This window comes from Oncorhynchus gorbuscha, linkage group LG21 (genome assembly GCF_021184085.1).
Source record: "Oncorhynchus gorbuscha isolate QuinsamMale2020 ecotype Even-year linkage group LG21, OgorEven_v1.0, whole genome shotgun sequence".
NCBI classification, from domain to species: domain Eukaryota; kingdom Metazoa; phylum Chordata; class Actinopteri; order Salmoniformes; family Salmonidae; genus Oncorhynchus; species Oncorhynchus gorbuscha.
The window spans coordinates 58,078,495-58,104,596 of NC_060193.1; the positions used below are offsets into that span (position 1 = coordinate 58,078,495).

The following is a 26,102-nucleotide window of genomic DNA, read 5'->3' on the forward strand; positions in this document are numbered from 1 at the left end:
AGTTTCTGGATACAGTCCTTAGCTGTGGTATGTTGGCCATATACCACAAACACCCGAGGTGCCTTATTGCTATTATAAACTGGTTACCAATGTCATTTCATTAGAGCGTTAAAAATACATGTTTTGTCATACTCCTTGTATACGGTGTGATCTGCCACGACTTTCTGTCAGCAGATCAGCATTCAGAGCTCGAACCACCCAGTTCATAATAAAAAAATTGAAGCAATCAGTGTGCACATTTTATATCTAGACCAATATCAACCACAATCTTACAGGCTGTGCTGTGAGCAACCTTGCTTTGGGGTCCGGAATGAAATAAGCGGAAGAGCCGACAGACGGAAGACTCGGCGGAAGCGGTCTGTCAGGGAAGGAACATTTGCAGAATTTGACACAAAGAAGCCTAAGGATCTAAAACATTTTATATTTCGATAAAAACGTATTCCCCAGTCCGCTGCAATGATTCTGCTAGAAATCAACAACCGGATTATAGAAGAGACGCTGACGTTGAAATTTGACGGTGCATCCAATGGGTGAGAAATCATTGTTCCAGACTAGCTTGCTAGCTACCGAATAGCTAACAGTAGCCGTATCTTAATGTCTGGCCAGTATTATTTGCTCGACAATGAATGAATTATGGATGGAAAATGTGCGGCTGGTGGAATTGACAGAACAGTGACGATATATTTGACACGTACAGTAATATTCTGGTTTAACTGAATAAAGAGGCACGAGCCTCTGCAAGAGGCATCGCTTAGCCGGAATAATGGGGTGTGTCTGTCACTGGTTAGCTTTGGCTAGCTAGACTAGCTGGGCAGGGGAAGCCTATCTAATAACTGTCTAGCCCCAATAAGGGGGTAACGCTAAGCGAACTCTAGTTTACGTGTACTTGTCGGCATTCATTTATTGTCCCAATGAACTGCCAATTTTTAAATTGTGATGGTGGCTTTCATATAACATGTACAGACGTATTGTTAGCTAGCTAACTATACCTATAACTGGCTGCTATGCTAATCACCGCAGTAAAAGGGAACCTGCTTTTCTAGTTCATGGTATAGTAGCTAGCTAACTAGTTTGCTTTCATCTTTCATCGCTTTGAATTGAGAAAGCGAACGTAATCGTTATGGGTTAACCTTGTATTAGCTAGAGTCGTTCAATTTCAATGAAACGAATAGAGAATAATCAGACTAGATAGCTGCTAACGAGTATAGCTAGCAATATATTAGCCATCGCGTTGTTGGCCTCTTCCGCATTCCAGCATCCCCAAGTTGGGTCATGTCAGTGCAATTCTCTGGGGAGAGGAACTGCTGTTATAGACAACTTCTAAACCCCAATGAGTGGTTTCTTGAAATGCAATTGCAAGTTGCACGAAAACCAAAATGGTTTTACACAAATATGCCAACATGGTAACTGCTGCTGCAGAATATTATTATACTGGCAGCAAATTAAGCGTTGTCTATAGTTAACAACTACTCAACAAAACATGGCTGAATGTGTTATATTATCATGCATTCAGTTTCATACATATTTGACATATAATCCTCTATTTGTAGGACTAAACCAGAGGCAGTGGAGGTGACATTTGCAGGTGAGTTGAGGACTAGTGGTTAATATTTCCAGTAGCATGCAGTTTTAACAATATTATGCTATTTTCAGGAGTGAGTTTTCCAGGTGGGTGCTTGTTTGTAACTGATGGCTTTTCTCTGAACTGTAGATTTTGATGGTGTCCTCTACCACATCTCCAACCCCGATGGGGACAAGACCAAGCTGATGGTCAGCATCTCCCTTAAGTTCTACAAGGAGCTGCAGGAGCACGGAGCTGATGAGGTGACAGACACACACACCAGCATCTGTACCTCCCTTGCCCTTCATTCAATCGATGGATATGTCCTGTGTAGCTCAGTTGGAGCATGGTGCTTGCAACGCCAGGGTTGTGGGTTCGATTCCCGGGGGGGGGCAGTTTATGTGACCGACTGGCTTGATTCGGTCTTGTGTAGCAAAAAGAAATTTTAAAAATGTTTTTTTACATTGGATAAAGGTAGAGTCTCGGCGCTAGAAAATGGTATATCATACACTACAGCTGAGTAACATTGGGAAAGTAATTCTGCTTTGAAAGTTGATAAACATGTAACCTCACTTTTGAGAAAATGTTCCTTGAATATTTTGGTACCTATGGAGAGCTTTTCTTTGTCTACACCCATTCAGCATCGTTCACACCCTTTTAAGCTTTAGCCCCACCCATCTCTTTAATGATTCACATGTGAGGCTATGTACTAAATAACCAAAGATTTAACTTTTGGACTCCCTCTGCATATTTGCAATCAAATGCCAGAATTTTCTCCTTAGATATCATACTCTAATTCCACTGATTTCAGAACTCAGTCCTCAAGAAAGAGGAGAGCAACACTTATGCAGTTCTATTATCTTATCTCTTTTTTAAATATAGATTTTTTTAAATCCGCATTAAAAAGGATTACCTACACATACTGACCAGTTCAGATTATAGACAGAAGCGTACTACATGGCAGACCAGCATGTCCAGCCCCCTCGCAGCATGTCCAGCCCACTCCTTTTCTCAGCCAATCATTGCCAGCAGGAAGGATGCTGTATCTTTCCATGACTAAACCAACTAGGCTCATAATTTAACAACTTTACTTGTTTTTACATATGGCATACAAGTTTGTTATTAAGGCATTCTTCCAGAATGCATTTCTTGCTAAAAATACATTTTGTTTTAAACTTTTATTTTTTTATGTTCAAATGGAGGTCTTGTGAAGTAGTGACGTGTGACATACAGCTAGTTTCCTGAAACGAGTCATATATATATATATATGAGATTTTTTTTAAGGATGAAAATGTATGCATTCACTACTGTAAGTTGCTCTGTATAAGAGCGTCTGCTAAATTACAAAAATGTAGTGCTTGTAAACTAACCCATGGCACTCATCATAGCTTCAATTGTAGTTTAGAATGTGTCAGAGTAGATGTTTTATTTTTGGTTGAAAAGGAGCATGTCTGTAAAGCAGGATGTCAGGGCTTTGTACATCCTCACCATGTATGGAAGAAAGCAGCAGCAGTGGTTTCTTATAGAAACAGGAAGTGCTTTATGACTCACCCTATAAGGAGGAAGTGCTGACTGAGACAGCTAAATGTTGCCTAATGAACACCATGACTGCTTTCCTGTAGTCTACCAGTCCTTGTTTTCTTACTCTCTGTGAGCACTACTGAATCAAAGGACTGGATAGGTTTTAACAGTACTGCTTTTACCTGTCGAGCACTTGAAGATCATGGAGGAAAAGAGCTGTGGAAAGGAACACCTATCACTTGCTGCACTGTGGTGTGTTTTTAAAGGACTAAATCATGTCCCAGTCCTGTCACCTGACCATAGAAAATGAATGTCTACCTTCATTGCCTTGTGTCCTACTTCCAGCTCCGTTCTTCATTGTAGTGGTATAAAAAGCTATTTTAACTACTGCAAAAACAGTGGCCTTATGAGAACATGTTCAACTAATCAAGCCCTGTCCTTTTCAGTCACTAAGTGTAAATTTGGTACACCTTGTCACCTTTCTTCACTAACCCACAAAACACATTTTCGTGTGGGGAAATGTTCCGCTTTACGTGTTACATAATAGATTTACACAATAAATAAATACATGTGTCACAATGGTGCACTCTTGCAGTTTTACTGTAGAGGAAACTGAGTTTCAGTACATCTTCTTATAATAGAAGTTATGCCATCTCTGTTTTGACATGTGTACGCTGGATTTGCATATTATTGCCTTTTTTGATCAGAACTCTGCTGCATTCCAGTGATTCCACATTGACGGGTAACTGTTGTTTTAGGGGAAGGCTTATGATCTTACCATTATCTACACTGAGACATCCACCTCTACCAGTCCACTCTGGCTCTCTGATGTTGCATAGCTGGGGTCTGACTCCGTCGGGGCATTTATCTGTTACTGTCCATAATAACACACCAAATCCCTCCCTCCTTCCAGCTGCTGAAGCGGGTCTATGGGAACTTCCTTGTTTCACCCGAGGCGTGTAAGTATTATGTAACTACGGTCCACTCTCCCTATGTAAGTTTCCACTGTCACCATGTTAATGACTCCAACTACTCAGAGAATTATCCACAGCACGTCATATAGCCTATCCCTTACGGAGGTCCAACACCCACACTTATATTACTACCACTGACTTTGCTGATAGTTAGCTACTTTATTCAGGAAAAATGTACTAACTATTACTGAGATACTGTATGTGGTTGTCCCACCACATAGCTGGGACTGAGATACTGTATGTGGTTGTCCCACCACCTAGCTGGGACTGAGATACTGTATGTCGTTGTCCCACCACCTAGCTGAGACTGAGATACTGTATGTGGTTGTCCCACCACCTAGCTGGGACTGAGATACTGTATGTGGTTGTCCCACCACCTTGGGACTGAGATCCCACCACCTAGCTGGGACTGAGATACTGTATGTGGTTGTCCCACCACCTAGCTGGGACTGAGATACTGTATGTGGTTGTCCCACCACCTAGCTGGGACTGAGATACTGTATGTGGTTGTCCCACCACCTAGCTGGGACTGAGATACTGTAGTGGTTGTCCCACCACCTAGCTGGGACTGAGATCCCAACACCTAGCTGGGACTGAGATACTGTATGTGGTTGTCCCACCACCTAGCTGGGACTGAGATACTGTATGTGGTTGTCCCACCACCTAGCTGGGACTGAGATACTGTATGTGGTTGTCCCACCACCTAGCTGGGACTGAGATACTGTATGTGGTTGTCCCACCACCTAGCTGGGACTGAGATACTGTATGTGGTTGTCCCAACACCTAGCTGGGACTGAGATACTGTATGTGGTTGTCCCACCACCTAGCTGGGACTGAGATACTGTATGTGGTTGTCCCACCACCTAGCTGGGACTGTAAATCACTATAAATGACTCAAATGTAAAAAATAAACAACTGCTTCTTGTTTTCCTGCTTTAGTTTTTTCCACAGCCTGAAGTTTAGACACATTCAGTTAAAATAACACCATGCACCCACATCCTCCTCCATGATTGAAACTATAGATAGTGTTTACTGGGTCATACGCTGTCTTTGGTTGGCACCAGGTCTAACGGTTTGCATTTAGGCCAAAACGTTGTTGTTTTTTTGTTGCTTAGTTTGCTTTGTTGGAAAGTCTATGCAGAATTTGGTTTTTATTAGTATTTATTGTCATTTGCTATAGGCTGGGTTTGACCCCCATTCCCCTCAGAGATTGACACCATGTCATAGTTAGTAAACCTCTTACTAAGAAGTTTTCTAACGATTTAATAATTATATCGAACAATAGCTGATCTTGTCTTTAATTGGCTGTCTTCTAGGCTACAACGTGTCCCTGCTCTTTGACCTGGATGCGGTCCCGGCCAATAAGGAGGAAGTGATCCACCAGGCGGGCATGCTGAAGAGGAACTGCTTCGCCTCGGTGTTTGAGAAGTACTTCAAGTTCCAGGAGGAGGGCAAGGAGGGAGAGACGAGGGCCGTGGTCCACTACAGAGACGACGAGTCCATGTAGGTGGCCTCTGCACTGCCTGGATGAAAATGTATAGAAGTAACAATAGACAAAACAAGGATGCTATTTGTTGTTGACGACTAAATGTCTGAGGCTTTGGGTGGGGGGCTTCTACTAAAACATGGAATTGTGTTAAGGTGGTCATGACATAGATCATTTAGTTATTTGATTTTGAATTTTAGGACCCCTGTAGGTATCAAAACAATTACTTGTTGAAATATAGAATTTTGCCTTTACTGCTATAGCCCATAAAAACACTGAGTAACACATTAAAAAATGACAAAACAGTATAAAATAAATCCTCAGGAATAAAGTTTTGAAGTGTGTTATATCTCAATCACACACACTACCGGTCAAGTTTTAAAAACACCTACTCAATCAAGTTTTTCTTTATTTGTACTATGTTCTACATTGTAGAATAATGGTGAAGACTTCAAAACTATGAAAAGCACCTATGGAATCGTGTAGTAACCAAAAAGGTATTCTTCAAATAGCCACCCTTTGCCTTGATGACAGCTATGCACACTCTTGGCATTTTCTCAACCAGCTTCATGAGGTAGTCACCTGGAATGCATTTCAATTAACAGGTGTGCCTATTTAAGTTAATTTGTGAAATTTCATTCCATAATGCATTTGAGCCAATCAGTTGTGTTGTGACAAGGTAGTGAGTGGGAGGTATACAAAAGATGGCCATATTTGGCAAGAACAGCTCAAAAAGCAAAGAGAAATTACAGTCAATCATTACTTTAAGACATGAAGGTCAGTCTATTGCTCGTGTTTCTTGGCCCAAGCAAGTCTCTTCTTATTGGTGTCCTTTAGTTGGTTTCTTTGCAGCAATTCGACCATGAAGGCCTGATTCACGCAGTCCCCTCTAAACAGTTGACGTTGAAATGTGTCTGTTACTTGAACGCTGAAGCATTTATTTAGGCTGCAATCTGAGGCTGTTAACTCTAATGAACTTATCCTATGCAGCAGAGGTAGCAGAGGTAACTCTGGGTCTTCCTGTCCTGTGGCGGTTCTCATGAGAGCCAGTTTCATCATAGCGCTTGATAGTTTTTGCGACTGCACTTGAAGAAACTTCCAAAGTTTAAATGTCTGTGTTGACTGACCTTCATGTCTTAAAGTAATAATGGACTGTCATTTCTCTTTTCTTATTTGAGCTGTTCTCGCCATAATATGGACTTGGTTATCTTCTATATACCACCCCTACCATGTGACAACATAACTGATTGGCTCAAAAGCATTAAGAAGGAACAAAATTCCACAAATGAACTTTTAACAAGGCACACTTGTTAATTGAAATGCATTCCAGGTGACTACCTCATGAAGCTGGTTGAGAGAATGCCAAGAGTGTGCAAAGCGGTCATCAAGGCAAAAGGTGGCTACTTTGAAGAATCTCAAATATAAAATGATTCCATATGTGTTATTTAATATTTTTGATGTCTTCACTTCATTCTACAATGTGGAAAATAGTAAAAAGAAAAGGAAAGGTGTCTAAACCTTTGACTGGTACTGTGTATATTTTTAAATCTAAGAAACCTTTTTTTTTACTGCCAGTATTCCATGTCACCGAGGGGACTACTGGTTGTTGACATGTTCCTGTGTTTGTCCTCAGGTATCTGGAGGCCAAGAAGGACAGAGTGACGGTGGTGTTCAGCACTGTGTTCAAAGACGACGATGATGTCATCCTTGGGAAAGTATTCATGCAGGTGAAACAATATTTCTCTCTCAAGTAGTGATGCGCCGATATGACATTTTTGGCTGATATCCAATATTTTCCTTGCCAAAAAAAAACAGATACCGATATTTAACATTTTAGTGGCCTTTTAAGCATTCTAGTACTGTTAATTAGTTAAAACACGCATGGGTGCAGCAGTCTAAGGCAATGCATCTCAGTTCAGGAGGCGTCACTACAGTACCTGGTTCGAATCCAGGCTGTATCACATCCGGCCGTGATTGGGAGTCCCATAGGGCGGTGCACAATTGGCCCAGCGTTATCCGGGTTAGGCAGTCATTGTAAATAACGATTTGTACTTATGTCCCCATTACCAGTAAAACATAATCAAAACTAATTTCTTTCACTTACTTGCTGTGCTGTTTCGTTGTTAATTTGTTCAGTCGTTTCATTCTCAACCAGGATTTCATCATGCATGTCAAGCAGTGAAGTTTCAGCTCTCTGTCCTGGTCTCTCTTCCTCGGTGCCCACTGTCACTGTGTCCGTTTCCATCTTGTCCTGGTCTCTCTTCCTCGGTGCCCACTGTCACTGTCTGTTTCCATCTTGTCCTGGTCTCTCTTCCTCGGTGCCCACTGTCACTGTCTGTTTCCATCTTGTCCTGGTCTCTCTTCCTCGGTGCCCACTGTCACTGTGTCTGTTTCCATCTTGTCCTGGTCTCTCTTCCTCGGTGCCCACTGTCACTGTGTCTGTTTCCATCTTGTCCTGGTCTCTCTTCCTCGGTGCCCACTGTCACTGTCTGTTTCCATCTTGTCCTGGTCTCTCTTCCTCGGTGCCCACTGTCACTGTGTCTGTTTCCATCTTGTCCTGGTCTCTCTTCCTCGGTGCCCATCTTGTCCTGTCCTGGTCTCTCTTCCTCGGTGCCCACTGTCACTGTGTCTGTTTCCATCTTGTCCTGGTCTCTCTTCCTCGGTGCCCACTGTCACTGTCTGTTTCCATCTTGTCCTGGTCTCTCTTCCTCGGTGCCCACTGTCACTGTGCCTGTTTCCATCTTGTCCTGGTCTCTCTTCCTCGGTGCCCACTGTCACTGTGCCTGTTTCCATCTTGCCCTGGTCTCTCTTCCTCGGTGCCCACTGTCACTGTGTCTGTTTCCATCTTGTCCTGGTCTCTCTTCCTCGGTGCCCACTGTCACTGTGTCTGTTTCCATCTTGTCCTGGTCTCTCTTCCTCGGTGCCCACTGTCACTGTGCCTGTTTCCATCTTGTCCTGGTCTCTCTTCCTCGGTGGCCACTGTCACTGTCTGTTTCCATCTTGTCCTGGTCTCTCTTCCTCGGTGCCCACTGTCACTGTGTCTGTTTCCATCTTGTCCTGGTCTCTCTTCCTCGGTGCCCACTGTCACTGTGTCTGTTTCCATCTTGTCCAGCTGTGTAACATTTCACATAAACCCTGTCTCTTGTTTGCATGGAGGTAGCAGTCCTTGTACATGGCATTGAGCATGGTGGCGACACAGTAAAGAGAATGCCACCGACTCGCTTGTTCACAGCCTGTGTGGGCAGTTTTGTTGAGCAGGCATTTCAATGTCGTGACAGAGGGCATCACGGCTGCAGTTGATCAGCTTATTTCTCCAGTCGGTTGTTTTGAATGGAGCTAGCTACTGTGTTCATGTTTCAAACATGTTCTCAAATGCCATTGAAATGGCGGCAGCAGCAGTATGACAACCAGCACATTCATGAGCATGAAATATGACCTTCCTCATTCTGAAATCCTTGTCGACCCACTGTGCTGTCAGACTCAGCATGCTGATATCGCTGGTCCAAATGTCAGTCGTGAAGCTAATAGCAGTGATGCTATTACTGTGTAACTCCTGTAGGGCAACATCTGAAAAATAGCACACTTAGTAGTGTGTATCGGTGCTCGACCAGTCGGCGAAAGCCAACATCACCCACGACAGAGAATGGTTGTCAAGGACAACGAATTCCATTATCTTTGCGTTAATGGATTTGGCCATTGAGTTGTCTCGCTGAAATGTTGTTACTCTTTCAAATGACTGCTTGTCTTGTTGAGTGCTCGATCCACACAGCAGACATGGTGGGCCAGGTTAGGATTACTGTGTAGCTCAACATTTTACGTGGCGTCATTACATTACATTATAGGTATGCTCGTCAGCTTTGACATCGGTATTGCACATCAGCGTTAAACTAGAAATATTTTGTCGATGTCGTCATGTTTAGCTAATATTGTCAGATTCCGATATGTTCACTGATATCGTGCCTCCCTACTCAAGTTTTCATCACCCTTAACAGGAACCACCTCTCGCATGATTAAAACAAGCTTGGCAGCACTATGTACTAGAGGTTGACCGATTTAATCGGAATGGCCGATTAATTAGGGCCGTTTTCATAACGATTGGAAATCGGTATTTTGGGTGCGGATTTGCCTACATTTAAATGTTTTTTTTTTTTACCTTTTTTATTTAACTAGGCAAGTCAGTTAAGAACACATTCTTATTTTCAATGATGGCCTAGGAACGGTGGGTTAACTGCCTTGTTCAGGGGCAGAACAACAGATTTTCATCTTGTCAGCTCGGGGGATCTAATCTTGCAACATTACAGCATTAAACTTCTTTATAAAAAACAATCAATCAATCATAATCACTAGTTAACTACACATGGTTGCATATAATCTGACTGAGCATACAAGTATCTAAGTATCTGACTGAGCGGTGGTAGGCAGAAGCAGGCGTGTAAACATTCATTCAAGCTGCACTTTCGTGTGTTTTGGCAGCAGCTCTTCGTTGTGCGTCAAGCATTGCGCAGTTTATGACTTCAAGCCTATCAACTCTCGAGATGAGGCTTGTGTAACCGAAGTGAAATGGCTAGCTAGTTAGAACGCTCTAATTGTCGTTGTGTTGCTGGTTCGAGCCCAGGGAGGAGCGAGGCGAGGGACTGAAGCTATACTGTTAGACTGGCAATACTAAAGTGCCTTTTAGAACATCCAATAGTCAAAGGTTAATGAAATACAAATGGTATAGAGGGAAATAGTCCTATAACTACAACCTAAAACTTCTTACCTGGGAATATTGAAGACTCATGTTAAAAGGAACCACCAGCTTTCATATGTTCTGAGCAAGGAACTGAAACGTTAGCTTTCTTACATAGCACATATTGCACTTTTACTTTCTTCTCCAACACTTTGTTTTTGCTTTATTTAAACCAAATTGAACATGTCTCATTATTTACTTGAGGCTAAATTGATTTTATTGATGTTAAAAAATAAGTGTTCATTCACTATTGTTGTAATTGTCATTATTACAAATACATTTTTAAAAATCAGACAATTAATCGGTATCAGCTTTTTTGGTCCTCCAATAATCGGTATCGGCGTTGAAAAATCATAATCGGTCGACCTCTACTATGTACATTACAAAATGATGTAATTACAATACAGTATGTATGTCCATATGGTTGTGAAAAGGAGAAAGGTTGCCAAAGTATCTTTGCCCTGTTGCCTAAAGGTAGTTCACTACAGTAATGCAGAAACTCCATCACCTCCATGTCTGTGCAAATGATTTATGAAATATCTTATTTGCTCTCGACACTATTAGGTATTTGTCATGGACAGCCTTAGTGTGTGTCGCTCTCTGTATGTGTCTCACTGTCTGTCTGTATTGCTCTCTCTGTGTGTAGGAGTTTAAGGAGGGTCGGCGAGCCAGTCACACTGCCCCCCAGGTTCTGTTCAGCCACCGGGAGCCGCCCCTGGAGCTGAAGGACACTGACGCCGCCGTTGGAGACAACATCGGCTACATCACCTTCGGTTTGTACCAACCATTCCCAGGTTTTCCACAAATCCTGGTTGGAGGATTCTGGATTTTCTGCTTATTCTATTCTGATTCCTGGATTCTTCCAAATGGGATGTTGGGCCTTCCTGTGAATTACATGGGTTTACTGTACAAGAAGGTGCCTAGAGCTGAATTGTGTGACTGTTAAATATATATATATTTTAATTTAAACTAGACATGCAATTAATTAGTCGTTTTCCAACTCTAGTAACATGATAGAAATTAGTCAGTGGATGATCATGAACAAACATTAGCTTGAATATCAGGTCAGTCATCCGCCTAATTCCTATGTCTTTGTGGTAATGTGTGTTATTTCTCATGTCCTCTCAGTCCTGTTCCCACGTCACACCAACGCCAACGCCAGAGACAACACCATCAACCTCATCCACACCTTCAGGGACTACCTGCACTACCACATAAAGTGCTCCAAGGTGACTTCCCTAACTAGTATACTAACTAGGACCCTATTAGTCCCAACTTCTGCACTGCCCTAACTAGGACACTACTATACCTGCACTACCCATTATAGTGCTCCTTGATGAGCACTAACTATTGCCCTTACTAGGGCCCTACCATACCTGCACTACCATGTAAAGGAACAGTTTCCTGGACATAGCTTTAAGTAAGGGTTGAGGGAATAACTTTACCGGCACTAGCACGGTAAAACCCTGCAGTCTGTGATCATAAAGGTATCTGATGGGCTTTCCATCGTAAACTGTTACGGGCGTGTAAATATGTGCTTTTCAGATTCCTGCCTGGTATGAGTTGAGGTCAATTAGTACGTGTCAGTGAGCTGTTGGTTCAGTAGGTGTGTATTAAGGTATGTCTCTGTGTCGTCGTCGTCCCCCCTTCCAGGCCTACATCCACACACGTATGAGGGCTAAGACTTCTGACTTCCTCAAGGTGTTGAACAGGGCTCGACCCGACGCTGAGAAGAAGGAGATGAAGACCATGTCGTAAGTTACTGCTGCTCTGCACTCCAGCGTTGGATACATGTTTATGTGAGAGGGGATCCTAGATCAGCACACCTACTCTCAGATGCTTTTAAAATATGGTCCCATACCTGGACTGTGCTTGATTGAGCTTGCCTGTAACTAATGGAATAGTCCCAAAAGTGCATGCCCCGCCCACCTGGCACTCCAGCCAATGCTCGAGCAAAACGCTCAAAGTATTTGAGAAAATGAACATACTATTTGGACCCAGGTCTGACTTATTCCACTGCCAGTCATTGGGTTCACTGGGATGTGGGTAACGTTGACTCTAGCAGCACTGCCTGTAGGACACTTCTGTCCTTTAAAACAAGTCATATGGGAAGTTCACCCTGCTGTGTGTGCCTGTGAGTGCAGCCTGTTCTCAAAGATCAGATCAGTTAATCTGTTATCATTTATTGAAGCACACGGGCTACTTTCACCATGTCCCCAGATCTTATTGTCCCTGATAATGCTTTATTTTGTGTGTGAAATGTTTTCATGTCCCTCGCCCACCTCAACATTCCTTTCTTAATTAAATACCAACACCAAACACACACTCCTCAGCGCCTGTGTGGTGAACAGCAGTCAGATGGAGAGAGAGAGCCAGGGTGAAAGTGTGTACTCTCTCTACGTCTCTGGTACCAAGTTGCAGCCTTCACCCAAACCACAGCTGATAATGGATTGTAGAGGTTCCTTAGAAGCTGATAAAATAATGGCTTCTACAGATTCCTTAGAACTCTCCTGTAATGTTCTTGTCTGTAGGCTACGGTGTTTGTGAGGGCTGTCTTGTTTCAACAGTTGTGTTCATTGTGTGTGTACTACTAGAACTGACTTGACACGAGCAGCGCTGTTTGAAGTGGGCTCAGGTGGAATTTTTACAAGCTCCCCCCACACGCTCGCACACTCGGTTTGGTCCCTATTGCTGTGTGGGATCTGTGGATCTGACCAGCACTCCCCCCTCTCTGAAACAGAAGAGGCCTTGTCTAAATATGAATATTTAACTGTGACTCTGGGGACTTCTATGCCACTGATCCTCAGGGAGCTCCGCTCTGGGTGGAATGAAGCAGGGGTGTACTCTTGTTTCACAATCTGGGATTTAGTCAGCGGTAGTTGACATAGTTGGGTCAACATTTAGTTGGAAGGTGTGGTATCTGTATTTTTTAAACTCTTGCATGGAGGCCATATGTGCTGACCTTTTGTGTGTTGACCAAGAGTCGTCTGTTCTTTCAACCAATCTATTGGTCAACATTTTTAAACGTGTATTTTTCCATATAGACACATCAAATGTCTTTTAATCAAATCAACTATATATATATACTGAGCTGGTCTAATGCTTTACGCAAACTGTTTGATGAAATAATTAAGACCCAAATGACTAGAGGGAGTCAGACCACAATTGATTTGATTGTGCTGGGCCTGGTTCAGACTTGCTCTGTTAAAAAAAACTAAAAAACATTGAGCGACTGACGAACACCCTTTGTCTCTCTCTATCCTCTCTATTGCAGCAACCACCACACATCAACACTGTTTATTGCTTATTCCCTCAACCCCTGCTCTCTTTACGTGACACATGTATGCTTTGCATGCTCGTGACCAATAGGGCCTGACCTATAGCATATCATAGTCACATCAATAAATTGGTTCTAACAAACACTGAACACCATAACACACTTGAGGGCAAAATGGATGCAGAGGATGTGACAAACTCTTAACGGGAATGTTTACTGGTTGTGCAGGAGGTAAAAGGGAAGTCAGATGTCTGGAATAAATTTGACTAGTTGTAGTAAATACTGGAGATCAAGAAATGTTATGGAGCGCTGGGATGGTAGTTCTCCAGGAACAGGATTGGAGAGAGGACCTATGGGATGGTAGTTCTCCAGGAACAGGATTGGAGAGAGGACCTATAGGATGGTAGTTCTCCAGGAACAGGGTTGGAGAGAGGACCTATAGGATGGTAGTTCTCCAGGAACAGGATTGGAGGAACAGGGTTGACCTATAGGATGGTAGTTCTCCAGGAACAGGGTTGGAGAGAGGACCTATAGGATGGTAGTTCTCCAGGAACAGGGTTGGAGGATGGATGGTAGTTCTCCAGGAACAGGGTTGGAGAGAGGACCTATAGGATGGTAGTTCTCCAGGAACAGGGTTGGAGAGAGGACCTATAGGATTGTAGTTCTCCAGGAACAGGGTTGGAGAGAGGACCTATAGGATGGTAGTTCTCCAGGAACAGGGTTGGAGAGAGGACCTATAGGATGGTAGTTCTCCAGGAACAGGGTTGGAGAGAGGACCTATAGGATGGTAGTTCTCCAGGAACAGGGTTGGAGAGAGGACCTATAGGATGGTAGTTCTCCAGGAACAGGGTTGGAGAGAGGACCTATAGGATGGTAGTTCTCCAGGAACAGGGTTGGAGAGAGGACCTATAGGATGGTAGTTCTCCAGGAACAGGGTTGGAGAGAGGACCTATAGGATGGTAGTTCTCCAGGAACAGGGTTGGAGAGAGGACCTATAGGATGGTAGTTCTCCAGGAACAGGGTTGGAGAGAGGACCTATAGGATGGTAGTTCTCCAGGAACAGGATTGGAGAGAGGACCTATAGGATGGTAGTTCTCCAGGAACAGGATTGGAGAGAGGACCTATAGGATGGTAGTTCTCCAGGAACAGGATTGGAGAGAGGACCTATGGGATGGTAGTTCTCCAGGAACAGGATTGGAGAGAGGACCTATGGGATGGTAGTTCTCCAGGAACAGGATTGGAGAGAGGACCTATGGGATGGTAGTTCTCCAGGAACAGGATTGGAGAGAGGACCTATCTCCAGGAACAGGGTTGGAGAGGACCTATGGGATGGTAGTTCTCCAGGAACAGGATTGGAGAGAGGACCTATAGGATGGTAGTTCTCCAGGAACAGGATTGGAGAGAGGACCTATAGGATTGTAGTTCTCCAGGAACAGGGTTGGAGAGAGGACCTATAGGATGGTAGTTCTCCAGGAACAGGGTTGGAGAGAGGACCTATAGGATGGTAGTTCTCCAGGAACAGGGTTGGAGAGAGGACCTATGGGATGGTAGTTCTCCAGGAACAGGGTTGGAGAGAGGACCTATGGGATGGTAGTTCTCCAGGAACAGGGTTGGAGAGAGGACCTATGGGATGGTAGTTCTCCAGGAACAGGGTTGGAGAGAGGACCTATGGGATGGTAGTTCTCCAGGAACAGGGTTGGAGAGAGGACCTATGGGATGGTAGTTCTCCAGGAACAGGATTGGAGAGAGGACCTATGGGATGGTAGTTCTCTAGGAACAGGATTGGAGAGAGGACCTATAGGATGGTAGTTAGGAAGCTCTGTGTCCATATTAGATCTATGTGTGGCAACTTTTTTTTTTTGTAAAGTCTAACCAGTGGTTTGCGGTGTCATTACATGAAAAAATAAATGATTGATACAGTAGCCTATACAAGTATTGAAATATAGGCCTAAGTAAGTTACGGTATTAAGACTAAACGGGATGGGCTGTTAGGCCTACAGATCTGATGGTGGTTATATAAGGCTGCTATACTAAGCCTACTAATGATAGACATAAATTATTATAATAATAACAATAAGGGAAAGGAGGGTTATTGTAAATATAACTTCAGGCAATTTGTAACTGTGTAAACAACACTAAGTAATACTAGAGGCTGGTCTAATGAAAAAGTGTATAGCCTTTATTTCAGCATAGCAAAGATTAAAAACGGCTGAATTTGTGAAATTGTTACGTGAGGCTTGGTGCTCACGGTGTCAGTCGGTTTTTACACTCACAGGCAACAAGTATTTATTTTATCTCTGTAGATACAGCACACTGATGTGTTTCACAACCTTGACCACTATCCAACACTGGAGGAAGCACATTTGTTATAAAATGATATTTTTATTTTGTGTTGTACCGTTGTTCCATAATGTAACCATATACAATTCCAGTAGCACGTCTTGAACTGTGCCATCCCCAAGGCCTCCACAATGGATCAGTCCACACAGACGGGCACCAATCAGACGGGTGTCCTGTACACCATGATTTAAAATAATGATGTTTTACTACTGCTCGACTAAAGAAATCAAGGTCGACTAACAGCCCATCCTGTTTAGTCTTAATACCGTAACTTACTTAGGCCTGTATTTCAATACTATCAACCAAACAATTGACCAGTCGACTATTGTCAGCCCTAATCTACAGGTCCTTCTGAAAGTATTCCCTTCACTTTTTCCACCTTTCTTTATATGATTTTAAACTTTTATTTAACCAGGCAAGTCGGATAAGAACAAATTCTTATTTTCTATGACGGCCTTGTAACAGAGGGTTAACTGCCTGGTCAGGAGCAGAACGACAGATTTGTACCCTGTCAGCTTGGGGGTTTGAACGGTTACTAGTCCAACGCTCTAACCACTAGGCTACCCTGCCGCCCCAATCTTCTGTTACAGCCTGAATTTAAAATGGATTCAATTGCAAAAATATATATATTTTTAAATGTCAGTGGGCTACACACAATATCCCATAATGTCAAAGTGGAATTATGTTTTTAATAATTTTTTTACAATAAAAAATAAAGCTGAAATGTCATGAGTCAATAAGGATTAAACCCCTTTGTTATGGCAAGCCTAAAAGTTCAGGAGTAGAAATGTGCTTAGTCCATGATTTTTAAAAATAACTACCTAATCTCTGTACATCCCACATACAATTAATTCTGTAAGGTCCCTCAGTCGTGCAGTGAATTTCAAACACAGGTTCACCCACAAAGAGCAGGGAGGTTTTCCAATGCCTTGCAAAGGACACCTATTGGTAGATGGCTTTAAATGTACAGAGCAGACATTGAATATCCCTTTGACCATGGTGAAGTTATTAATTACACTTTGGATGGTGTATCAATACACCCAGTCACTACAAATATACAGCTGTTCTTCCTAACTCAGTTGCCAGAGAGAAAGGAAATTGCTCAGGGATATGACAGTGAGTCCAATGGTGCCTATAAAACCGAGTTTAATGGCTGTGATGGGAGTAAAGTGAGGATGGATCAACAACATTGTAGTTACTCCACAATACTAACCTAAATGACAGAGTGAAAAGGAAGAAGCCTGTACAGAGTAAGAATATTCTAAAACATGCATCCTGTTTGTAACAAGGCACTGAAGTAATGCTTAAAAAAATGTGGCAAAGCAATTACATTTTTGTCCTGAATACTAAAAAGTGTTATGTTTGGGGCAATACAACAGCTCATATAAGCAAAGAGAAATGACAGTTCATTACTATAAGACATGAAGGTCAGTCATTGCGGAGATCATCCATTTACCTACTCTGCGTCTCACAAAGACACGGCGGTTGGAAACAAACTCACATTTGGACTCATCAGACCAACGGACAGATTTCTACCTGTCTGTCCGTTGCTTGTGTTTCTTGGCCCAAGCAAGTCTCTTCTTATTAGTGTCCTTTAGTAGTGGGTTCTTTGCAACAATTCAACCATGTTCACTCAGTCGCCTCTGAACAGTTGATGTCTGTTACTTGAACTCTGCAGCCCAAATAAATGCTACAATCTGAGGCGGATAACTGTAATGAACTTATCCTCTGCAGCAGAGAACTCTGGGTCTTCCTTTCCTGTGGTGGTCCTCATGAGAGCCAGTATCATCATAGTGCTTGATGTTTTTTTACGGCTGCACTTGAAGAAACGTTCAAGGTTCTTGTAATGTTCCGCATTGACTGACCTTCATGTCTTTAAAGTAGTGATGGACTGTTGTTTCTCTTTGCTTATTTGAACTGTTCTTGCCATAATAGGTCTATCTTCTGTATATCCCCCTACCTTGTCACAACATAACGGATTGGCTCAAGGGCCTTAACCCTCCTGTTGTGTTCGTTTCATGTTAATTAATTCTGTTTTCCCGGTCCAAAATGACCGTCCCCATTTATAGTGGATTATGAATCAATAATAATACATTTATTATCATCTGATGTTGTTAGATCTTTTATCAACTTAAGTTGTTTTGAACTTCTATTTGCTATTTATGGCCTGTAAGGCCTCATTGACCTGAGCTCATACAACTCATTTTTGAGTAAAAAAAAAAAGCATAGTGTATGGATTATTTTGACTAACAAATACTCAGATGAAACATATTGTGCGATTTATCACAGACTACTTTGTGTCAAACTTGGTGGAACAAACTCCCTCACGACGCCAGGACAGCTTCCGGAGACACCTGAAACCCCACCTCTTTAAGGAATACCTAGGATGGGATAGGATAAAGTAATCCTTCTCACAAGATTTAGAACTCACAAGATTTAGATGCACTATTGTAAAGTGGCTGTTCCACTGGAGGTCATAAGGTGAATGCACCAATTTGTAAGTCGCTGTGGATAAGAGCGTCTTAAATCTAAAATTAAATCTGATTTCTTCACTATTATTCCATAATGTAGAAAAGAGTACCTTTTTTAAAAATAAAAATATTTTTTAACTGGAATGAGTAGGTGTCCCAACTTTTGACTGGTACTGTATGTATGTTTTTTTTCTTTATTTTACCCTTTTCTCACCAATGGTCTCGGGAGAGGCGAAGGTCGAGTCATGCGTCCTCCAAAACATGACCGGCCAAACCGCGCTTCCACCCACCCGCTTAACCCGGAAGCTGCACCCATGTGTGGAGGAAACACTTTTTAACTTCTTGGTGCTACCCATCCCATTTGCGGGATCATTTTCCTCAGCAAATAGCATAGCGCAACAGTCAAATAATATTACTAAAAAATATTAATATTCATGAAATCACAAGTGCAATATTGCAAAACACATTTTGAAATTATGCTTTACAGTGAAAGCAATCCAAGCATTTGTAAGTTTATCGATAGCATAACATCATGTACACTTGGCATCAGGAAGCTTGGTTACGAGAATCAGAAAAGCAATCAAATTAATCATTTACCTTTATTCTTCAGATGTTTTCACTCACGAGACTTCCAGTTACACAACAAATGTTCCTTTTGTTCCATAAAGATTATTTTTATACCCAAAATACCGACGTTTGTTTGTCGCGCTATGTTCAGAAATCCACAGGAAAGAGCGGTCACGACAACGCAGATGTATATTCCAAATAATATCCATAATGTCCACAGAAACATGTCAAGCGTTTTTTATAATCAATCTTCATGTTTTTAAAATATATATTCGATAATATATCAACCGAGTGTGTAGGTTTTTCAATAACAGCGGGAGGAACGATGGCGGCTTTACTCAGTTGTGCAAAAACTCACTCTGAGAGCCCCCACCTATCCACTTACGCAATGTGATCCTTCACGCTCATCTTTCAAAATAAAAGCCTGAAACTGTCTAAAGACTGAAGCCATAGAAAAAGGAATCTGGTTGATATCCCTTTAAATGGAGGATAGGCTTGCATAGGAACAGGTTTCAAAATAAGAGGCACTTCCTGATTGGATTTTCCTCAGGCTTTTGCCTGCAATATCAGTTCTGTTATACTCACAGACAATATCTTTAGAGTTTTATGCATATTCTAGTTTCTGGGGCTGAGAAATAGGCAGTTTCAAATGGGTACGTTTTTTAGCCAAAAACGAAAATACTGTCCCCTACACGCAAAAGGTTAACTGACAGTCAGCCTGCAGGTCCCCGGTCTGCCACAAGGAGTCGCTATAGAGCGCAAGGAGCCAAGTAAAGCTCCTCCGGCCAAACCCTCCCCAACACTGGGCCAATTGTGTGCCGCCCTTTGGGACTCCGAGTCACGGCTGGTTGTAACACAGCCTGGGATTGAGCTGCCAATAAAGTGTCTGTGTGGCTAACTGTTTTTTATGTCTGTTTTCAGGGGCAAGACGTTCTCCCGCTGAGGCTGGTCCACACACGCACTCTGACCCCTGGACATGCCCAATCGTGCCACACTGAGACTCTACTCCACATTGGACCGTATCACAGGCCCCTAAAGCCCCGCCCAGCGCGTGTACATCCTGTGTCTTTTATAAATAAAGTTGTCTCTTAGTAGAAATTGAGGCTTAAACAAATAAAAAGGGCATTCCTTGCTTTGCATAGTTAAAAGATTATTATTAGTCCTATATAAATATATATATATATATAAAAAAATAAAAAATGATGTTTTGATACGATATCTTTTACTCTATTTGGTACTCTTACCTTGCTCCCTCCCTCCCTGGTGGTGTCCATAACTTCAGAACCCCTCCTTGCTTCCTCCCTCCCTGGGGGTGTCAATAACATCAGAACCTCTCCTTGTTCCCTCCCTCCCAGGGGGTGTCCATAACATCAGAACCTCTCCTTGCTCCCTCCCTCCCTGGTGGTGTCCATAACTTCGGAACCCTTCTCTTTACCTTCCTTCCTCCCTATGCTTCCATGTTGTCTGTACCATTGTCATTGGAAAAATAAACCAGTCTTATAAAAATCATTATTTTCTGTGTTGTGGTTTCACAGACCTTAATCTCACAATTACAATACTTTAATTGTCCAATTGTACAAGGTTCAACCGAAATGTGACTTGCACTTTGTCTTTCGGAGGAGTTGGGATAAAAAGGTACACATACAGGTTGGAGAAGGGGGCTGCCATACTACGGCGCAATTGTGGGGGTTAAGTGCCCTGTTCAAGGGCGCAACAGCAGGCGATGGCATCTAGGATTTGATACCTGCAACCCTCCCATTGCCAGCTAACTTCCCGCATGATTTTTCCCTTAAGACCCGGGACTCGATCTGGCAACCCTTCGGTTGCTGGCTTCTCTAACCACTAGGCTACCTGTTTATACCTGCCATGTCCTAGTCACAATTCTTTACAACTTCAGTCCTTGTTGTCAGGACCCGGTTACGAACCCGGGTCTCCGGAGTGAGAAACAGTCACTAAACCAACTGAGCCACGAATAGTCAGCAGAACCCAGAAGATGAGGCAGACACAGCAGTACTTGAGACGGTGTATTTAATGAAGTCAAAAGTGAAGTTCTTCAGGAAAACATGTAACTCCACAACCTCAAAAGGAATTCCACCAGAACAAAGGTAAACCTCCAAGACAAAAAGGTAAATCCACAAGGTGGAAGGTATAGCACAAAAAAGCCTCAAGATACCTAAAAACAAACAAGAACAAAAAACAGAATTCCAGAGTCCACCGGGATCAACAAGAGTTCAGAGGGCTGGGTGCTAACATACAAACACAGAGCAAAAAACTGAGTAAAACAAAGGGTTTAAATACAATCAGGGGAAATGAGGCACAGGTGCAAATAATAATGGGGATCAAGGGAAAAGAAAAGGTCAAAAGGCACAATGGGGGCATCTAGTGACCAAAAACCGGAACCCTGGCCAAATCCTGACAGAATCCCCCCCCTAGGAACGGCTCCTGACGTTCCTACCAGCTCTCTCAGGGTGGAGGGCCCTGAACTGACGAATGAGGTCAGGGTCCAGTATGTCTTTGGCAGGAACCCAGGAGCGCTCCTCGGGACCATAGCCTTCCCAGTCCACCAGATACTGCCAGGACCGCTGCACCCGGCGGGAATCCAGTATCCGATGGACGGTATAAGCCGGCTGGCCTCCAATGACACGAGGCGGAGGGGGAGGTCTGTCTGCCGGGACAAGGGGAGAAAAAACAACAGGTTTTAATAAGGAAATGTGAAACGTGGGATTAATCTTAAGGGATCTGGGTAAGTGTAGGTGATAAGAAACAGGGTTAACTCTCCTGGCAACCTTAAAGGGACCGATGTATTTTTGGGACAGCTTGCGAGACTCCACCCGTAGTGGTAAGTCTCTTGTGGAGAGCCAGACTCTCTGGCCAGGGCGCAGGGTAGGCCCTGGACGGCGACGTCTGTTGGCTTGTTGGTACCTCTGTGAGGAACGCATAAGATTAAGACGGGTCTTCCTCCACATAAGCCGACAGCGTCTGATGAACTTCAAGGCTGAAGGCACTCTGACTTCTGCCTCCTGGTCCGGGAACAATGGAGGGGCATAGCCAAACTGACACTCGTGCGGGGACATACCAGCGGAGGAGGAGCGCAAGGTGTTGTGCGCGTATTCGGCCCAAACAATGAAGGACGACCATGTGGATGGGTTGTTACGAGTCATGCATCGGAGGGTGGTTTCCAGCTCTTGATTCATCCTCTCTGTTTGGCCGTTGGACTCCGGATGGTACCCTGAAGATAGACTGGCAGAAGCCCCCATGAGTTGGCAGAAGGCCTTCCAAAACCTAGAGGCGAACTGGGGACCTCTGTCAGAAACCATATCTTGAGGAATGCCGAAGACTCGGAACACATGATTAATTACCAACTCAGCCGTTTCCTTGGCAGAAGGTAACTTAGTCAGAGGGACGAACCTGGCCGCCTTTGAAACCCTGTCGATTATGACTAGGATAGTAGTATTGCCATGGGATGGAGGAAGGCCAGTAATAAAGTCCAACGAGATATGGGACCAGGGTCTGTGGGGAACAGGTAAAGGGTGAAGGAGTCCTTGCGGGCGGAGGTGAGAAGATTTGCCCTGGCAGCACACGGGGCAAACATTGACGAAAGGGGCAACGTCTTCTCTTATGGTAGGCCACCAGAACTTACGCTGGATGAACTCCAAGGTGCGACCTACGCCCGGGTGACAGGTGAGGCGAGAGGAGTGCCCCCACAGAAGGACCTGAGTCCTCACTGCCTTGGGGACAAACAACCGATTGGCAGGACCTCCTTTCGGGTCCGGTTCAATAGCTTGAGCTCGTCTCACGGTATCCTCAACTTGCCACCATCGGAGCCATGATCTTAGCAGCAGGAAGGACAGGCATGTCAGTGTCATCTCGAATGGCAGGAGCGTAGACTCGGGACAGGGCATCCGGTTTGAGATTCTTCGACCCGGGCCGATAGGTGAGGATAAACTAGAATCGATTGAAGAAAAGAGACCATCTAGCTTGTCTAGAGTTCAACCGCTTCGCCTGCTGGATATACTCCAGATTTTTGTGGTCCGTAAGCACTTGATACGGGTGAGAAGCCCCCTCGAGCCAGTGTCTCCATTCCTTCAATGCCATCTTAACCGCTAGGAGTTCACGATCCCCCACATCGTAGTTCCTCTCAGCCGGGGTAAGCCGGTGTGAGAAGAAAGCGCACGGATGAAGCTTCTTGTCTTCACCCCTCTGAGACAGGACAGCTCCAACACCAACCTCTGAGGCGTCTACCTCCACCACAAACGGTTCATCCGTAGTCGGTAGTATCAGGATGGGAGCAGAGAGGACACGCTGCTTGAGTCCTTGGAAGGCCGTCTCAGCTTCTCTTCCCCACAAAAACCTTGCATTGCCACTCTTGGTTAAATCTGAGAAGGGCTGCCACCAAGCTGAAGTTCTTGATGAACTTGCGGTAAAAGTTAGTGAAGCTCAGGAAACGCTGAACTTCCTTAACGGCTTTGGGGGTGGGCCAATTCGCTACCGCCCCTACCTTCCTGGGGTCCATTTGGACTCGACCGGGTTCCACTACAAATCCCAGGAATTGTACTCGGGATGAGTGGAATTCACATTTTTCCGGCTTAACGTACAGATGGCTGTCTAGGAGGCGTTTGAGTACTTGTCTGACATGCTTTGTGTGTTCTTGAAGAGAGCTCGAAAAGATGTGGATGTCATCCAAGTAAACGAACACAAATATGTTAAGCATATCCCTAAGCACATCGTTTATGAGCGCTTGGAACACCGCTGGGGCGTTGGTCAGGCCGAAGGGCATCACCAAGTATTCATAGTGACCAGTAGGCGTGTTGAAAGCGGTCTTCCACTCGTCACCAGGTCTGATCCGCACAAGATGGTATGCGTTCCGCAGGTCAAGCTTAGTGAAAACAACTGCTTCCTGGAGCAGCTCGAAGGCTGTGGCCATAAGGGGTAGCGGGTAACGGTTACGGACGGTTATGGCATTGAGTCCCCGGTAGTCGATGCAAGGACGTAATCCACCGTCTTTCTTGGCCACAAAGAAAAACCCTGCTCCCGCCGGGGAGGTGGATGGACGCATGAGGCCTGCTTCCAGAGCGTCCTTGATGTAGGTATCCATAGCAGCTCGTTCGGGTGGAGATAGGGAAAAGATCCGACCCCTGGGGGGGCAAGTGCCCGGAAACAGTTCGATGGGGCAATCATAAGGTCTATGGGGTGGTAGCACGGTGGCCCTCTGTTTGCTAAATACCAGTTTGAGATCATGGTAACACTCAGGAACTCGGGTCAGGTCGATGGATTCTAAAGACTCGGGAGTAGAACTCGGGGAATTCGGGAAAATACAAGTAGCTTGGCACGTAGGACGCCACTGCTTGATAGTGCCCACAGACCAGTCGATGTGAGGGTTATTTTACATTTACATTTACATTTAAGTCATTTAGCAGACGCTCTTATCCAGAGGTTATGGCTGTGAAGCCAGGGGTATCCAAGGACGAGAGGGAACTCGGAACAGGAGATCAAATGAAAGTTCATCAATTCCTGGTGTTGTGAAACTGAAAGTCGCAAAGAGGTAGTGACATGAGTGACAAGTCCAGATCCCAAAGGGCTTCCATCCAATGTAGTAACCCTCATGGGGTCACTTAGAGGATCAGAGGGAACGCCATTCTCCTTCGCCCAGACACCATCCATGAAGTTACCTGCGGCTCCAGAGTCTACCAAGGCTTGAAGGTGAAGCTTGTGGTTGTCCCAGGAAAGGATGACTGGAATGAGCAGACGGGAGTTGGACAGATGGGAGGAGGTTATGTTTCCCGTTACAGTTCCCCCCGGTCTGTACGGGACAGAGCGTTTCCCTGGAGCCCGGGACACGGAAATGGCCCGGTTTGCCGCAATATAGACAGCGTCACTCCCTCATCCGGCGGTCTCTCTCAGCCTGGGAGATGCGTCCAATCTGCATGAGTTCTGGTGGAGCCAGCGAGGATAAAGGTGGGGACTCGGAGCTGGGACTGATAGGGGCTAGAGGTCTACGGTTGAGTTCTCTCTCTCTCAGACGCTGGTCAATGCGTGAGGCCAACTTGATCAGGGACTCGAGTTTGTCCGGTGGTTCCCGAGTGGCCAGTTCATCTTGGATAGTGTCGGAAAGGCCTTTCAGAAAGCACACCGTGAGCGCCTCGTTGTTCCAGCCACTCGCTGCTGCCACCTTGCGGAACTGGATGGCATAGTCCGTCACGCTGCGCCGACCTTGGTGGAGAGTCAGGAGCTGTTTGGCTGAGTCAGGACCACTGCTTGGGCCTTGAAACACTCGTTTGAATTCCTCAGCAAAGGCAGAGTAGCTGGCACAGCAGGAACTATGGGCATCCCACACAGCAGTAGCCCAGGCCAGGGCTTTTTCCAACAGCAGGGTGATGATATATGCGATCTTAGACCGGTCGGTGGGGAACGACGAGGGTTGCAGCTCGAAGGAGAGAGAACATTGGGTGAGAAACCCTTTACAAGCACTTGGATCACCTGAGAACCGTTGGGGAGGTGGAAGACGAGGTTCAGCCAGAGGGTTAACTGCCATGGGTACGTGAATCTGAGGTACTGGGACGGGAACTCTTGCCGGGGTAAGTCGATCAGATATCTGCTTTATGGAAGTCAGCATCTACAACAGAAGATGAGAATGTCTAGCCATTAAGGCCTCTTGCTGAACCAGGGTGGCTTCGTGGTGTTGGACAGTCTCCTGGTGGTGGGACAGCATGGCAACAAGGTCCTGGGAACTGGCTGCCTCTGGGTTAATTTCTGGCTCTGTGTTTCTGTCAGGACCCGGTTACGAACCCGGGTCTCCGGAGTGAGAAATAGTCACTAAACCAACTGAGCCACGAATAGTCAGCAGAACCCAGAAGATGAGGCAGACACGGCAGTACTTGAGACGGTGTATTTAATGAAGTAAAAAGTGAAGTTCTTCAGGAAAACATGTAACTCCACAACCTCAAAAGGAATTCCACCAGAACAAAGGTAAACCTCCAAGACAAAAAGGTAAATCCACAAGGTGGAAGGTATAGCACAAAAAAAGCCTCAAAAGATACTAAAAAACAAACAAACAAGAACAAAAAAACAGAATTCCACAAGAGAGTCCACCGGGATCAACAAGAGTTCACAGAGTACTAGGGCTGGGTGCTAACATACAAACACAGAGCAAAGAACTGAGTAAAACAAATGGTTTAA

The 26,102-nt window shown here is 44.5% G+C and overlaps 1 protein-coding gene across 1 annotated transcript; it reads left to right on the plus strand.

Moving 5' to 3' along the window:
• The first annotated feature begins 307 nt into the window (after window positions 1-307).
• Window positions 308-20,435, plus strand: LOC124008343 (actin-related protein 2/3 complex subunit 2-B). The gene is made up of 10 exons (XM_046319531.1): window positions 308-530; window positions 1,551-1,585; window positions 1,712-1,824; window positions 3,996-4,041; window positions 5,373-5,559; window positions 7,176-7,269; window positions 10,918-11,044; window positions 11,400-11,500; window positions 11,925-12,025; window positions 19,848-20,435. Exons 1-10 carry the CDS (start codon window positions 457-459, stop codon window positions 19,867-19,869), a joined length of 900 nt encoding a protein of 299 aa, XP_046175487.1. The 5' UTR covers window positions 308-456; the 3' UTR covers window positions 19,870-20,435.
• Window positions 20,436-26,102: the final 5,667 nt, after the last annotated feature.

What these genes read in the sequence shown, in the direction of transcription:
- LOC124008343 (XM_046319531.1), top strand. Translation starts at nt 457, where the DNA reads ATGATTCTGCTAGAAATCAACAACCGGATTATAGAAGAGACGCTGACG. An exon ending in TTTGACGGTGCATCCAATGG is followed by an intron (nt 531 to 1,550) that starts GTGAGAAATCAT and finishes CTCTATTTGTAG; the next exon opens with GACTAAACCAGAGGCAGTGG. An exon ending in ACCACATAAAGTGCTCCAAG is followed by an intron (nt 11,501 to 11,924) that starts GTGACTTCCCTA and finishes CCCCCCTTCCAG; the next exon opens with GCCTACATCCACACACGTAT.